The 17,836-nt window shown below is 39.7% G+C and overlaps 1 protein-coding gene across 2 annotated transcripts in view; it reads left to right on the top strand.

Moving 5' to 3' along the window:
• NFATC3 (nuclear factor of activated T cells 3) overlaps positions 1 to 17,836 on the top strand; it is a 116,266-nt gene that overhangs the window by 73,990 nt on the left and 24,440 nt on the right. For both annotated transcript variants that reach the window (XM_080645668.1, XM_080645669.1), the window contains exons 7-9: positions 171 to 226; positions 1,840 to 1,966; positions 7,671 to 8,678. In XM_080645668.1, coding sequence (XP_080501794.1) covers positions 171 to 226; positions 1,840 to 1,966; positions 7,671 to 8,678 — 1,191 coding nt within the window. The remainder of the gene's footprint in view (positions 1 to 170; positions 227 to 1,839; positions 1,967 to 7,670; positions 8,679 to 17,836) is intronic.

Below are 17,836 nucleotides of genomic sequence, written 5' to 3'. Positions count from 1 at the left end.
CAGGAAGCCCAAGATCTTTCTTCCATAGGTACACATTTTATGTTCATAATGGAAGTTAGTGAGAAACAGATTCCCTTTGCCAATAAATTTGTGATACTAAATACATTAGATTTTGTTTATATGCTTTGTGACTTGAATTACTTTTAACTGTAAATTGTTTCTTTCAACAGATGGACGGCCTCAATGGGAGGTAGAAGGGAAAATAATCAGGGAAAAATGTCAAGGGGTAAGAAATTTACCTTATTTTTTTCAGAAATATTTTAGAAGCTTAATGAGAAAATTGGATAATGCTGCTTATGGTATAGATGAGAAGTCTTTTTATCTATTGAGTAATAGAAAAGTAAATATTTAGAAATTTGGATCTGAGCTAGATACTTTCTGATATTAAAGTTTAGGAAAGATAATTGGTGTCTTCCCCTTTTTTGTGTATAGGAAAAGAGAAATTAGAAATGAAAAATTATTAGAAGTTTCTTAATGAAGTTACATTGATTTATTTATCTGAATTCAGTATTAGTGAAGAAATAAACAAATTCAGAAAAGACCATGTATGGTGGGCAAAAAATAGGAGGAAGACAAGCCCTCAGGGGTTTGTATATTTAGCACACCATTCCCAACTCCTCAGCGTCAAGCCATTCAGGATTCAATACGTAGCTGTGGTTCCTTCCTGGTTGGAGTAGAGACAGAATCTTCTCTGGGATAGAGAATACCACTTCTCACAGTGCTCTCTCTCTAAAGACCTTCGAGAAATTAGGTTAAGGATAGCCATTAGTTTGGAGCCAAAGGTTTTCACTCTGCATGTGTAAATTATTTTTTATAGGGATATAAGTTTTGTGTATTGCCAATTTAAAACATTTTGAATATAAAATTTAAGATAAGAAATCTAAACTATAATATAGCTTGGGAAATAATAAACTTGATTAAAAAACAGAATGGGCCCTGGCCAGTGTTGGTTAATGATTAGAGTGTGGCCCGAACACTGAAGGGTCACAGGTTCGATTTCTGGTCAAGGGCACCTACCTAGGTTGCAGGTTCCATCTCTAGCCCCAATTGGGGCGCATGCAGGAGGCAACCATTTCATGTGTCTCTCTCACATTGATGCGTCTCTCTCATCATCGATGTTTCTCTCTCTCTTTCTCTCTCTCTACCCCCTCTCTCCTTCCCTCCCTCCTTTCTACCCTCTCTCTCTAAAAATCAATGGAAAAAAATATCCTCAGGTGAGGATTAACAAATAAACAAGAAAAAAAAATAGAATAGGTCTTGGTTGGGTGGCTCAGTTGGTTGGAGCATCATCCTGTACACCAAAAGGCTGCAGGTTCAATTCCTGGTCAGAGCACGTTTCTAGGTTGCAGGTTCAATCCCCAGTCAGGACACATACTAGTACAGGAGGCAACCGTTGATGTCTCTCTCACATCAAAGTTTCTCTTACATCGATGTTTCTCTCTTCCTTCCTCTTTCTCTAAAAATCAATAAAACATATCCTCAGGTGAAGATTACAAAACAAAACAGAACAGGCTTCCAGTTAAGATGTATAGTAACATGTAATATTCAGTAGAACAAAGTATTTCACTGCTTTGTAAGTAAGACTTTTTATTTCTGCTACAACTAGAAACCAAATTGGGTCAGTGAAAAACAATTTTTCTTCTAATGGTTTACTTTAAAGAGCTTATCCCTTTAAAGTGAAGTGTCCATAGAATAAATCTCCAGACATGATCAGTTGATGCAGAATGATCTGTGGTGAAGGGCCTGGGTAGATAAGACTCATGAGTGGTGCTGAGTTTAGCAGGTGCATTTCATTTTTAGTTCTGAACGTAACACAATCTTGCTCTCCCTGCTCCTTAGGCTCACATTGTCCTTGAAGTTCCTCCATATCATAACCCAGCAGTTACAGCTGCAGTGCAGGTGCACTTTTATCTTTGCAATGGCAAGAGGAAAAAAAGCCAGTCTCAACGTTTTACTTACACACCAGGTAAGAGGAGTTGTGGTGGGATTGCTACAGACCTTTCTTTCATAATGAAGAAAAAGTTATCCAGTGAATTCTATATTAGGATGTTCAGGGGAGGGTGGTTTATAATTAATAAAAATCCCAACATATGTCTAATCCAGGGGTGGGCAAACTTTTTGACTCGAGGGCCACAATGGGTTCTTCAACTGGACCGGGGGGCCGGAACAAAAGCATGGATGGAGTGTTTGTGTGAACTAATATAAATTCAAAGTAAAGGAGCGGAGGGGAGAGCAAGAGAACCGGATAGAACAGCCGGATCCGGCCCGCGGGCCGTAGTTTGCCCAAGGCTGGTCTAATCTCTAAAATTTGTGTTGACCTTAAATATTAGATGTGTGCCCTAGCTGGTTTGGCTCAGTTCATAGAGCGTCGGCCTGCGGACTGAAGGGTCCCAGGTTCGATTCCCGTCAAGGGCATGTACCTTGTTGCGGGGACATCCCCAGTAGGGGGTGTGCAGGAGGCAACTGATAGATGTTTCTCTCTCATCGATATTTCTAACTCTCTATCCCTCTCCCTTCCTCTCTGTAAAAAAATCAATAAAATATATTTAAAAAGAAAACTTCTAAAAAAAAATTAGATGTGATATCAATTCCTATTTTGTAGTCATTTTTATAAGGAAATTAAAAGTTTGAATATAGATTTGAAGTCTGTTTTTCAAAAGCTACCAAAATCACCAGTACTACAGGAAGGGCAGGTGTTTGTGAATATGTGTGAATTCCCCTTGTGTCCTTAGTACTGCAAGACTTGAGCTTTAAGGGCAGGTGGTCACATGATCAAATTTGTGTTTCAAAAATAATTTATAAATGTATCAAGGTAACATGTTGTATACCTTAAATTTATACAGTTAAATGTCATATATACTCAATAAATTAAAAAGTTAAAAATAAAATTATTTTCCCCATATTTCTTCTGTTTCTATAAGATGTTAGTAATCATTTTTTTTTTCAAATTACTAACTGTGGAGAGTGAGATTTATATGGGAGAGGCCCAATGTTAAAAAGGTGATTCAAATAGGTAGAGTGTTTTGAATGTACAGAGAGAGTATTAATAATGATAAAAGAATATCAAGTTTCTGAGAAAGTTGGGAGGAGATAAGATTTAAAATACAGATGTTGGAATGGGCCTTAGGTGGAAAGAATAGGAGGAAAGGTAAAGAAAATGAACACATTAGACCTGACCATTTTGGCTCAGTGGATAGAGCGTCGGCTTGCGGACTGAAGGGTCCCAGGTTCGATTCCGGTCAAGGGCATGTATCTTGGTTGCGGGCACATCCCCAGTAAAAGGTGTGCAGGAGGCAGCTGATCGATGTTTCTCTCTCATCGATGTTTCTAACTCTCTATCCCTCTCCCTTCCTCTCTGTAAAAAAGCAATAAAATATATTAAAAAAAAAGAAAGAAAGAAAATGAACACATTAGGAAGGTTTGTTGATATAGTATGGAGAATTTAGGGGGTTTCCATATGATTGCATCTAATTTTTTTTTTTTTTCTGTAAATGATGTGGAGTTTCCTGTTGTGAGAGAGGGGAGTGTGGTGATTTGGCACTTTGAAGAGTGTGGAGAAGTTTGATACAGTTGTTGTAAAGACAACAACTAAAAACATACATTCCAAGAGTAATCAGTGATGTCGAGATTGGGGACTGTAAAGTCTAACTTGAACAAGCAGGGAGAGGGCTTTTGGGATTGGGGGAGGGGGAAGCAGTAGTGTCAGCAGATTAGAGGATTTGATTACTACCATCATAGTGGTAGTAATTGAATGGTAAACAGAAAGGAGAGTATAATGCATTCACATTATTAGCTTGTGAACTAGGAGGACAATATAAAGGCAGTGTCCTAACCGGCATTCCATATGAGAATGGAAATCATTGGGGCTCTCAGAGTGCAGAGAGAATATTGCATTGGGCTCCAGCTGTCATCACTGGCCTTATGGTTGACAGAATACAAATCAGGTAGCACAGTAACAAGGAAGAAAGGATACACTGGAGTGTTTGGACAGTCCTTATTCTGGTTAAGCGCTGTTTTTTCTCTATAGCATTGATTTTTTTTTTAATGACGTTTTTTGAATAAAATTGAAAAAACAAATACATTACTGTGAATTTTTTTAAAATACAAGTTGAAAAAATATTTTAAAACACCCAAATTCTCTTCCATCTGAAACTATCATTCTGTCCTTATAGATGCTTTTGATCCATATGTAGACACAACTTTTTAAAAATAAAAATAGAACAATCCCATATATACTAATTTTGTAACATGAGCAGTTTTATTTTTCCTCAACAGTGGATAGAGTTCTACATAATTTTACTAGCTTCTTCGTATTCTAGTGTATGACCTTCTCTTTATGTCATAGATACTTTGTCTTGTTAATTTGTATGAATTCTTTAAGATTTTAGCCTTTATGTTTGTGGCAAATAATTTCTATTAAAATTTTACTATAAAAATTTTAGATATTCATAAGCTGCTTGTTTTCTACTAAAGGATTTGTCGCTCTAACCGGTTTGGCTCAGTGGATAGAGCGTCGGCCTGCGGACTCAAGGGTCCCAGGTTCGATTCTGGTCAAGGGCATGTACCTTGGTTGCAGGCACATACCCAGTAGGGAGTGTGCAGGAGGCAGCTGATCGATGTTTCTCTCTCATCGATGTTTCTAACTCTATCCCTCTCCCTTCCTCTCTGTAAAAAAGCAATAAAAAATATATATTTAAAAAAATAAAATAAAGGATTTGTCAATTTGTTACCTTTTTGGCAACCCCTTAGCAATAGGAATCTGACTAATGTCAATATGCAGTGGATAAATAATCATTAATTGCAAATAGCTTTTAATTTTTTTAATTAGAAATGATATTTAGCATTATTTGTCCCATAATCAGTTTACTTTATTAAATGAAGATAGTTAATAGAGCACAGAGCTCTTCCCTAATGGTGTTGCCTGAAATTCTTCCCAGCCTCTAGCTCTTCAGAACTTCTGATGTGGGAGCCCCCTCCCCCCACCCCAGCATCCCTCAAGGTGTTAAGGGGAATGTACCTCCTTCTGAAGCATAGCAGAAGTTATTTGTACTGGAGGTAGCATCTGAGCTCTGGTTTTAGAATAATGGGCCTTAAGGGGCAGCATTAGAGCCAGACTCTCACGTATAATATTTTGCTGGTGGGAAAATATATTGTGTTCTAAGTAGTTGACCGAACAGACCAACTTTTGGTTTCTGGTTGTTTCATTTAGGAGAGAAAACTTGCCTTATTGTCAGGACATCAGGTCTCAGTTCTGCCACAGACTGTACCCACTGATTAACTTCTCCATAAAATAACGATGTAAGACCAAAGCAATGGTTTTCAAATCTTAAAAAATATTTTATTCAAATAAATTGTTATTCAAAGGCCATTATATAGTATTAAAAAAAAAAAAAAAAAAAAAAGGATGAAAGCAAGCTTAGGTGCTCTGCTTGTCCTGGAAGAGGAAATCCAGAGAGTTTCTACTCTTTGGATCCTACTCTTGCACATCTATCACTTGAAGAAGTTCATGAGGCTTCTCATACTTTGAAAACCCCAAAACCAATGATTTATTTTTTCTTCTGGATCCTTCCATCAACGTTCTAAATTTCAGAAGGAGCATATACAACACAATAAGTAGAGTTAATCTGTTTCTAAAACTCAACTCATTCTACATATTGTAAGGTTTCTAAAACAATATTTCCCTCCAAACAAAAATAAATTACCATACACCAGAAATGAGGACTTCGTTTCGGTCAGGTTGGAGTCTGAATCCCTTATTGACCAAAGAATGATACTTGATTTGGCAGAGTGGAAGTACACTTGATTTAGCAAAGCAATTCTCAGTCTGAGTACCCAGATGTGGGTTAGGAACATAGAATAAGAATTGGACCAGACAAAAAGATGGATGTTATGCTGTAGTTTTTAATCCCTCTATCTCCTTTTTAGTGCATGATAATCAACTGCTTATATAACCAAAGGCCCCACTTGCTCATTCAGAATTAAGGGATGAGAGTAGGCTTTCTTGGATATTCTTCCTCTTTATGTAGAACTGTAACTCTGGATATAGAATTTACTGTGGCTTTCCTGGGATCGGAGTAGGAGTTGAAGTAGAAAGGGAAGAAAAAAAATTCAGTGGTCCAGGGAGAAAGTTCTAGTTCTGCCAAAGTCAGAAGAAAAATAAATACCTTAAGACATTAGAGTTCGGCTGGCATGGCTCAGTGGTTGAGTGTCGGTTCTATTCCCGGTCAGGGCACGTGCCAGATTGCGAGCTTGATCCCCAGGGTGGCACGTGCAGGCGTCAGCCAATCAATGATTTCTCTCTCATCACTCATATTTCTCTCTTTCCCTCTCACTTCCTCTCTTAAAAAAAAAAAAAAAGACATTAGAGAGGTCAGGAGCCAGTAGACACAGTGAACCATACTTAGAACACCTCAATAAGAATCAGAAACTGGATGGAGGCCTGGGTTAGGAATGAGAGCATTATAGCAGAAGCAACAAGAAGATGGGGAATATTCTTTTCTCTCTGTCCTTGGGGTTGTTGGCTCACCAGTTGCCAGATTTAGAGGCTAAAGTGGATGAATGACGAGCCCATGCTATTCTTGCTAGGAAGCCAGACTAAAGTGTAGAACTTAAATGCACCCCCAAACAAGTGTTTCATTAATTACCTCTTCTACAATAAAAGATATCAGGGCTGTCTTAATTCACTTCCGCAGATTGAGGCCATGCTTATGTGAAGAGACTTGTACTTGGTAAGGGTTTGGTAAATGGCCAGATGAGATTTGACCTTGCTTTGGGTCTCATATTTATTTTCTTTTAATGTAAAATGAAATACAGTCGGCCCTCTATATCCACGGACTTCCAACCACAGATCAAAAACAACACAGGTATTTGTTGAAAAAATTCCATGTGTAAGTAGACCTGCACAGTTCAAACCTGTGTTGTTCAAGGGCCAGCTGTACTTCCATTTTGTGAAGATCATGAAATTTTTAATTTTGTTAATAAATAGTACAAACTTAGAAGGAAGAATGAGATGTGAATTCAGAAGAATTATTTTTAAATGAGTTATAGCACTTCAATAGGAAGCTAAAGTAGATAATTTCTAGAAAAGTGAATCATATGCTTGCCAAGAGACAATGAAATCTGTTGTCTTGACACAATAAATTAACTGGTGGTTCTTTTCTGTTTTGATATACATATTAAACAAAATAAGCAGAATGCACTGATTCCTACTTTGAGTAGTCCTTTCATCAGGTGGACTCATCCTAAATCACGACTCTTCTACTTTTTTTGATGTGATAAGGGATAATAGCTGATATTCATAGCCTCTGCTTTGCTTGATGGAATGGTGAAGTCAAACTTCATTGGTAAAACAGTAAACTGCAGTGCTTAAAAGCATGGACTTATTTTTTTTTAACTTGAGTACTTTTAGAGCAAGAACTACTTACTCCCTGTTGTCTTATGCTTGTTGACTTCACATATATTATCTGCATTCCCTGAAGGCATTTTATAGGGTTTTGTTTTGGTTTTTTTTGCATTCTTTCTCCATTGTTGCAGGCAATTGAGTTTTCAGTTTGTGGCTTGGATTACTCTATAGTTGTTTAGCCTAGAATTAAGGGCTTTTATAAATTTTTTTGTATTGTAATAATATTTACTTTAATCCTCCCCCTGCTTTCTCTCCCCGCCTCCCCCAGTTTTGATGAAGCAAGAACACAGAGAGGAAATTGACTTGTCTTCGGTTCCATCATTGCCTGTGTCTCATCCTGCCCAGACCCAGAGGCCTTCCTCAGATACAGGACATCCATGTGACAGTGTACTGTCAACACAGAGAAGCTTGGTTTGTCCCATCCAGCAAACATATGCATCCATGGTAACCTCATCTCATCTGCCACAGTTGCAGTGTAGGGATGAGAGTGCTGGTAAAGAACAGCATATGCTACCTTCTTCAGTCATGCACCAGCCTTTTCAAGTCACACCAACACCTCCAGTGGGGTCTTCCTATCAGCCTATGCAAACTAATGTTGTGTATAATGGACCAACTTGTCTTCCTATTAATGCTGCCTCTAGTCAAGAATTTGTTCCTGTTTTGTTTCAGCAAGATGCAGCTCTTCCTAGTTTAATAAATCTTGGCTGCCAACCACCATCATCCATACCTTTTCATTCTTCAAATTCAGGCTCAACAGGACATCTCTTAGCCCATACACCTCATTCTGTGCAGACCCTGCCTCATCTACAGTCAATGGAATACCATTGTTCAAACACAGGACAAAGATCTCTTTCTTCTCCAGTGACTGACCAGGTCACAGGTCAGCCTTCCCCTCAGTTACAGTCCATTACATATGGTTCTTCACAATTAGGGTCTGCTACAACCGTTTCCCCAGCAGCTTCTCATCCCTTGGCCAGTTCACCACTTTCTGGACCACCGTCTCCTCAGCTCCAGCCTATGCCTTACCAACCTCCTAGCTCAGGAACCACCTCATCACCAACTCTAGCCACTAGAATGCATTCTGGACAACATTCAACTCAAGCACAGAGTACAGGCCAGGGAGGTCTTTCTGCACCTTCATCCTTAATATGTCACAATTTGTGTGATCCAGCTTCATTTCCATCTGATAAGGCAACTGTGAACATTAAACCTGAACCTGAAGAGCAAGAACCTAACTTTTCAACAATTGGTCTACAGGACATCACTTTAGATGACGGTAAGTTCATCTTTATGTTCTTGAAGCAGTGAAGATCCAGGAACTTCCTTCTCTGAGTCATGAGAAAGCTACCATAGATTGCTTATTGGCATATAGTTTGGTTTTTTAATAAGTTGTTACTTGAGATATGTTGATATATGATTTTGAGAATAGACATGAAAATCTATGCTTTCAAGTCTATTTTACCACTAATACCCAGTGTGAGACTTTGAATGATATTCTAACACCCATTTGTGATGGAACTGAAGACATGAGATTTACTGGGCATCTTTTCTTCCAGAACATATAGTAAGGTCACAGTGTCTAGAGAGTGGAATTCAGGGGTGTTAATTCAGTAAACATTGCTGAATGCCATCTATTTGCACGGCAGAGTTAGATACTGGGAATACTATGAATGTATTAAGATAGAGTTTCTGTTCTTGAAGAGACTCAGACAAGTAAAGAACCTGCTCCTTTGTGGCCCTGCTAGCTTGCTGAGTCAGATAGTGGAGATAGTATAAGATTGGACTGGTTTGCTGCTGGTGGTACAGCTGTTGGCACCAAGCTAAAAAGAAACTATTCATATAAATATAGCAAGTTGGTATGTAGGCCTCTGTTTTTATGAAATCAATAAATTGGGAACAAACTCTGGAATATTAATTATTTCAATAATTGAAAATTCCCCGAAATAGAATTATCATGTAATAATTTTAGGGGCTTATTAAGTAGGAATTCAGTAAAAGCTATTATGTAAGTACTAGAGGCCCGGTGCACGAATTCGTGCACCAGTGGGGTCCCTTGGCCTGGCCTGGCCTGTGGGATCAGCTGAAACCAGCTCTCTGACATCCCCCAAGGGGTCCTGGATTGCGAGAGGGTGCAGCCCAGGCCGAGGGACCCCGCCGATGCACAATCGGGGCTGGGGAGGGATGTGGGAGTTTGGCCAGCTGGGGAAGAACCGTGGGAGGCCTTCAAGGCTTGTCCGGCCCATCTCACTCAGTCCTAATTGGCCGGACCCCAGCAGCAAGCTAACCTACCGGTCGGAGCGTCTGCCCCTGAATTCGTGCATGGGTGGGGTCCCTCCCCCCACCAGCACCAATTGGCCCAGATCGGCCCCGATTGGGGCTGGCAGCTCCTGCATTGAGCATCTGCCCCCTGGTGGTCAGTGCATGTAATAGCGACTGGTCAACCAGTCGTTCAGTCATTCAGTTGCTTAGGCTTTTATATATATAGATTATCCAATATGAAAATTTTAAAGATTCTGAAATATGGATATAGAATTTTAATTCTTTCTCTGATTTTGTTTTGTTTTTTAATCTTTGTTTTTATTGATTTGAGAGAGAAAGAGGAAGAGAGAGAAGGGGAGGGAAGGAGGGAGAGAGAGAGAGAGAGAGAGAGAGACACATTGACTTCTTGTTCCACCTATTTGGTGATTTTTGTATGTGCTCTGACAAGTGGTCAAACCTGCAACCTTGGTGTATCCGAATGACACTCTAACCAACTGAGCTACCCAGCCAGGGCTTACTCTCTCTGATTTTGTGTTAACCTATAGAAAAGTAATTTCAACTCAGCCATCTCCTTTACACATCTGAAGAGTCTGAGTTTACTACTTAGTTGCAAAGCTGATATTAAATCTCAAATTCTAAACATAAGGGGAAAGGAAGGTAAATAAAAGGTGGTGTGTCCCCTCCTAGGACTTTACCATCAGATCTATTAATGCTGTGAGATCTGAGTCACTATCAAAATATAAGAGAAGCACTTTAGGAGATCAGCACAGAGCTGTGACATCCTCTGTAATAAAAGGCTAATATGCTAATTGTCCCCTTGGGAGTTTGACCAACCTGGAGTGCTACCGCTCGCTATGATATGCGCTGACCACCAGGGGTGGCGCAGAACAAAGGAAGGCCCTGGCCGGCGTCCGGGGAAGGAAGGCCCCAGATAGCAACTAGAAGGCCCTGATCAGCCCTGGTCGCCAGCCAGGCCTAGGGACCCTATCCATGCACAAGTTTCGTGCATAGGCCTCTAGTATTCTATAAGGATTTAGCCTGTCTTCCTTGAGATGACCTTTGACCTTGAGATGAGTATGTTTTAAGTGAATGAGGATCAGAGGACAAATCAGATAACATGAGAAGCAGAGAGCTGTATCTGTGAAAGCGTGATTGTCTATGGCTAGAGGGCAAATAGCATAGTAGAAGATGGCTTTCAAAGCACAAGGGGATTTGCCAGGTAATTTGTGTGTAAACAGGAGGTATTTGTATAAACTGAAGCAACACCTACAATTTATATAACGTTTTCCTATTTCCTATTTAATTTAATCCTTAATAACCCTCTATTTATGAGGTAGATAGTGTCTTTTAAAGAATTGGAATTTCTGAAGGTCACACAACTGGTAAGTAGCAGAGTGAGACTGGAATCAGATCTTTCAGTCTAGTCTTTTTCTTGCAGCACTACAGCTGCCTCCCAGCAGCAGCAGGCATGGTGTTTAGAAAGCTGTGCTAAAGGGGATCCCTCAAGCTTTTTTTAATTCCTATAGAATAGTGTAACATTCTCTGTGAATGTGTGTGCAGAATTTCACTACTTGAACATATGTTCACAACTGCATCTGATCTGTGACATTTATATTGGGAGTACTTGAGGGCTGTGGTAATAAGTGTTCTCTTTATGCACAGCTGACCTAAGTGTCACTGTTCACTTAATAATAATGAACACCAGGTAGAGAGGAGGCTACTACTTTGATGCAAAATAGATTTGAAATAAATAAAGGCTTTTCCAAATATATATAGGTTTTCAAAATGTTATTTATGCATTCTTTTGGCAGTTTTAGACTATTTATAGTGCTTTCAAGGCTTATATTTAGAATTTTTTTTCTTCCTCAGATCCTCAGTTCCATCCTGGGTATATTTAGAATTTTAATCCCTAAAACAAAGGGTTGAGACCTTGAATGATAACCTACTACCCATTTGTGATTAAACTGAAGAAATGAGATATATTGAATAGGTCTCAAAGGATATTCATTTTCTTTCCAAAGGAGACATCTTTGGCTTCTACAAAGAGATCAATGCTGGAACCTGCTTTTTTCTGATTTATCACAGATTGAGTGACTTGGGGTGGGGGGGGCAGCAAATTGGAACTTCTAGAAAAGTTTTTTGAAAATTTTATTTCACTTTTTGATTATGTAAGGATGTGTTGCAAAAACAGAATCTGGAAAGATGAGGTCTATGAGAGCAAATATAAAAGCCATTGTATTTTTGCTCCATTCATTGTGTAGGGCACATGATTAAGAAAAGTTCCCAGATTGTAGCCCCATAGAAGACAAGGATTGGCTATAGAATTCCCTCATTGCCACCTATCAGGAGGCCTGATAGAAGCTCAGTAGTGCTAGTGGCTATTAAGGGGGAGAGGGAGGGGACTAAAATGTACTCCAGGGTACCTTGGTTTATTTGATGTATAATTTTTACAAATTTAATTTTTGATACTTAACTTGAACTCCCAAATGAATTTTTAATATTTGCTGACTGACTCATTGATTATATTATTTGGATTTGCCTTTGAAGGTAAATCTCTAGATGCTTAGAAAATCCTATAGTTATGCAAAGTTTTAATATAAATTCATTTTAAAAACAACATAATCTCATAGGTCTTAAACTCCATAATATTTGAATGTCTCTTTTTTGGCTACCTTTGAAAGTAAGCCATTAAACATTCCAAAAAGGATTCACACTGTTGATGTCAGAAGTGTGGAAACTTGTAGAGAATTTTTATAAGAGTATATTTGAGCCAAACTGATGATATATACCAGGACATAAGATCTCAAATGCTCCTAAGGATAACAATTTTGCAGCAGCTTTTATGCATTTGAAATTAAGGAGGGCAGTACATGTAGGAAGATTGGCAAAAACAAAGTAGAGATTGGATTACAGGTTAACAAGATGATGTGCTCTCTTGAGGGTTAATACCCCCTTCCAGGGGTATGACTTACGGTATTTCAAAGGTATGTTAACCTAGATTTACAAGAACAATGGATAAGTCTGGCTTAAAATGTTTCCCTTTTTCTAAAGAGTTTTAGGCCTGGGGTGTGACTACCCAACATGACCTGCCCAGTTAGGAATTTATGATCAGATCACCCTGTTAAGTTACTTTCCATAGAATCCGCTTTTCTTTTCCTCCACAGCACTTAAAAGTGAACTTCCCAATTAATCTGAGCTCTTTTTATGTTAACTTTTCTACATTGTGTTAAGTATTAAGTACAAAGCAGTTCCTACTCTATAACCAGAGGAAACAAGTAATTTTTTAAAATTTTTGTGCTATACTACATAAGTATACTTATCTAATCCTTAGAACACCTATTAATCCTGTTTCTGTTTTATGGTGTTTACCCCCCCCCCTTTTTTTTAAATAAAGTTAACGATTAAAACACAAATAAAATGTTATTTTTATTTATTTATTTTAAAATATTTTTATTGATTTTAGAGAGGAAGGGAGAGAAAGAGAGAGATAGAAACATCAATGATGAGAGGGAATCATTGGTTGGCTGCCTTCTGCAGGTTGGACCGAGCCCGAAACCCAGGCATGTGCCCTTGACCAGAATCGAACCTGGGACCCTTCGGTCCACATGCTGACGCTCTGTCCACTGAGCCAAACCGGTTAGGGCTATTTTTGAAGTTTTTAAGTAGGATGGAGTTTGTTAGGAATCATTCAAGTATTACTTGACTGTTAGTTTTAGAAATGTGGACATTATCACTTTAATTTTTTATTGTAAATTCAGTGAGATTTAACAGAGAAGATACTAGTGCACCTCAGCTCAGAAATTCAAGACTTACATAGGTGGAAATACCCTAATACAGCTCCATCATTTTATAAAGATCTGAGTTTTATAGAGTCTATCTGAGTTTTATAGAGTATGCATCCAGGGTAAAACACTGAGTTAATAGTGTAAAGACTAATACCCAAGTTGCCTGACTCCTAATTCAGTACCCTAGGAGTTTTTCCAGTATCTGCAATCATGTTTCTCATCAACCTGCAGGTTGAAACTTCAGGGGTAGAGCAAGTAGAATAGATTAAAGAGGTGCCATTTTCTCTGTAGGGTCTGAGTTTGCGAGAGGAGTCAAGGCAATATTAAGGTTATTAGATTCTCAGTATAAATAGAGTTTTATTTATTTATTTATTTATTTATTTATTTAAAAGACTTTATTGATTTTTAGAGAGAGAGGAAAGGAGAGGGAGAGAGGGAAACATCAGTGTAAGAGTGAAACATTAATCAGCCGCCTCCTGCATGCCCCCTACCAATGAGTCCACAACCTTTTGGTACACGGGATGATGCCCAACCAACTGAGCCACACTGACAAGGGCATAAATGAAGTTTTTAAGTCTCTACTCTATCCTTCTCTTTCACACCAGAGTTCACCCTAGTGATAATAATATTCCTGTGTGTCTCTTCCTCGCCAGCTTCTTTGGAACATCTCAGGGCCTTTGAGTTCAAGTTGCCCTTGTTTTATGTGGGCTCTGATGCCTCTGGATTAATATAGAACAAATCTTCTTCTATAATAGCCTTTCACATGTGTTAAATCTTGATTTCTTTTCTAGTCTTAAAAACACTCCAGCAACTGCACCCTTCTTTCACCCTCACCAACATGGTAGTTTCCCTCTACTTGAACCCTGTGTTTTTAGTTCCTTTTCAGAGTGCAGGATCTGAAAGGGAATACACTCTTGCCAGCTCAGAGAGGATTAGGACTGTCATCTTCCTTGTGCAGAAGATTTTATCAATATGGCCTGAGATATGGGGATTTTCTTAGCTCTGTCTTGTTGTTAGCTTAGTGAGTCCTAAGTTTGGCTAAATCACATCCTTTCTCTTCCTCCTGCCTTCCCCTCATGTCTTTTTGTATATGTTGTTTTTGGAACCCATGATTAAACTTTACAATTATCCTTGTTCAGTTTCACTGAGGTGATTTGGGTCCCTCATAATCAGCCTTTCAAGCTCAGAAGAGTCCCAGAAGCATTTATCTGTTTCAGAGTAGGGTGGCTCCCTCCTTAGGGGGGATTCTTTGACATAATAACAGCAGCAGAATAATAACCTTTGCCAAGCCATGTTCACTTTCAAGCAGTTCCCTTGTAAGGCTGTAATATCTACTTTTTCAATCAATGAGGGCATTATATAAAACTATTTTTGCTTTTTTCTTTGCTAGCTAGAGTAGCATTGCCCCTATTTGAAAAATGTGTTCTATATGTATAAAATTATCAATCAGTTCTTACTCATATGTTAGTTTGTATGCCTAGAGCTGTAATTTTTCCTAAACATTTCTGTGCTTTATAGTGTGTATGTCCCCATTTTGGGGTCAAATGATAAACATTAAAACAGTGCAGAAATAGAGAAATTGTCACAGTTGTATTTTTTAGCATTTTAATTAAGATTATAGTATTGTTAAGACAGACCTTTAAATACAAACCTGGTTAATTTATGATTGAGCTGAGTCCAGTTACAATTTTCCATTAGAGGCCCTCAGTTCCCACTTGTCCTCCTTTGTTCACAAACTAATAGAGCCGCAGCTGCAGCTCTTCAGCAAAGAGGGTACATGTTAAATATAGCCTGACCTGCTGCTGTGGTGAAAACTGACACTGCCACTTGCAGGCTCTGTGCAATAACACACTGATCCTGAATGTAGGGCAATTGCTAATTCGACTGTAAACAGGGACTCTAGATGTGACCTCAGCTGTTGCAGTTCTGAATATAGGTGACAAGAAAAAGAGCCTGCTTTCAAGTAGCAAGGGCACGTTAAACACAAGATTCAGGTGGTTATCTTATTCAGCAGGAGGCTGGTATGGAAGATCAGAGAAGTAACTATTATCAATGATCTCTTTCACATGTTGGGTAATCATTTCACTGGTGTTTATTGTTACTTAAATAAATAAAACAAAAGAAATCCATGCATAGTCAATGGTAAGAGTGTGTCACAAATGAAGTATTATAATGGGGGCGGGGAGGCAAATGAGGTATTATAATTAATCAGTTAGGGGCCCTGGGCTGAAGGGAGGTAGATAATACTGAACTTTCTCCTTTTTTAAAAAATATATTTCTATTGATTTTAGAGAGCTGAAGGGAGAGAGAGAGAGAGTGAGGTAGAAACATCGATGAGAGAGAAATATCATCAATCAGTTCCCTCCTACACGCCCCTTACTGGAGATCTAGCCCATAACCCGGGCATGTGCCCTGACTGGGAATTGAACCATGACCTCCTGGTTCGTGAGCCAACGCTCAACCATGGAGCCACACTGGCTGGGCCTGAACTTTCTCCTTTAAATGGGACTCTGGGTAACTCATGAATCCTCTTCCTGGGAAACATGCATATACCATCTATCCTCAAACATATTTATGGTAAATAATTCCAGAGGCAGAAAGGTGCCTTAAGTACTGTCCATGTAGGTTTTGGATTATGTCTCATGCAGAATGGACCATCATGGGAATTTAAGACCTTAGACATGAACATTCTTGGACATATATAATAAGAAAATTTAATTTTCAGATTCACAGCTGGGAAAAATCCAAGAGAGCCTCCCACTGAATAACCAGCATATCAAAAGTCTTCAAAATAAGTTCACTTCAAAAGTATATTTTAGCCCTAACCGGTTTGGCTCAGTGGATAGAGCGTCGGCCTGCGGACTGAAAGGTCCCAGGTTCGATTCCAGTCAAGGGCATGTACCTTGGTTGCGAGCACATCCCCAGTAGGAAGTGTGAAGGAGGCAGCTGATTGATATTTCTCTCTCATTGATGTTTCTAACTCTCTATCCCTCTCCCTTCCTCTCTGTAAAAAATCAATAAAATTTTAAAAAAGTATATTTTAAAATAATTAATGAATTATGGTTACTCTTTCTTGATAATAAAACACATTTTTTGTGCACTCTGCTAGGTACTTTGCTAATAGTTTTTTTTCTGCTATCTGTGAAAAGTGAATTATTAGCTTTATTTTTAGAGATGCAGCTCAGAGAGCTGAAGCACTTTCTGGTATTATATGGCAACAAATACAGGGACTGGCATTTGAATCCAGGTCTGTCTGAAATTTAGATTGTCTCACATGTGCATAGTGGTTTCTGAAGTAGCTATAATTGATTATATCATCTCACCTCTATTAACACAATAAACATTTTTATGTTTGTCTGCCACGTGTACGATACAAAGCCAGTGTCTAAGGGTGTATTCTATTTTAAAATTCATATCCTATTTTTGAGTGCTTTTGAAGATGGATCATTCATAGGGACAAAAATATTTTAAATATTTTAAATGAGAAATAATTTTAGGCCACAGTTCAGCTTTTGTAGTTTGGTTGCAATTCTCTGACTATGCATTACAAAGTTATATTTTGCCAGTGATTTTAGCTTTTGATAAAACTTAGGTAAATATATTTAAACTAGTGGCCCGGTGCACAAAATTCGTGCATGGGGGGGTATCCCTCAGCCCAGTCTGCACTCTCTCCAATCTGGGACCCCTCGAAGGATGTCCTACTGCCAGTTTACAGGGAACAGGCCTAAACCGGCAGTTGGACATCCCTCTCGCAATCCGGGACTGTTGGCTCTTAACCGCTCACCTGCCTGCCTGCCTGATTGCCCCTAACCACTCTGCCTGCCAGCCTGCTCGCCCCCAAATGCCCCCCCTGCCAACCTGATCACTCCAAACTGCCCCCCCCCACTGTCCTGATCACCCCCAACTGACCCCCACTGACGGCCTGCTCGCCCCCAACTGGCCCCCCTGCTGGTCTGCTCACCCCCAACTTCCCCCTCCCCCCCCCCCCCCCCCCCGCCGCCGGCCTGATCACCCACAACTGCCCTCCCCTCTTGGCCTCTAACTGCCTCTACCTTGGCCCCGCCACCATGGCTTTGTCCAGAAGAATGTCCAGAAGGTCTTCTGGAAGGTCTCCCAGTCTAATTAGCATATAACCCTTTTATTAGTATAGATAGAGGCCTGGTGCACGGGTTGGGGCCGGCTGGTTTGCCCTGAAGGGTGTCCTGGATCAGGGTGGGGGTTCCCTTGGGGTATGGGGTGGCCTGGGCGAGGGGCCTGTGGTGGTTTGCAGGCTGGCCACGCCCCCATGGGGTGAGGGTCCCCACTGTGGGGCATGGCCAGCCTGGGTGAGGGGCTGAGGGCTGTTTTCAGGATGGCCACATCCCCTTCAGGGTAGGGGTCCCCGCTGGGG

The sequence above is a fragment of the Plecotus auritus genome (assembly GCF_963455305.1).
Source record: "Plecotus auritus genome assembly, chromosome: 10".
NCBI lineage: Eukaryota > Metazoa > Chordata > Mammalia > Chiroptera > Vespertilionidae > Plecotus > Plecotus auritus.
Note: the sequence above shows the minus strand (reverse complement) of the source record. Positions and strands in the feature narration are given on the sequence as shown.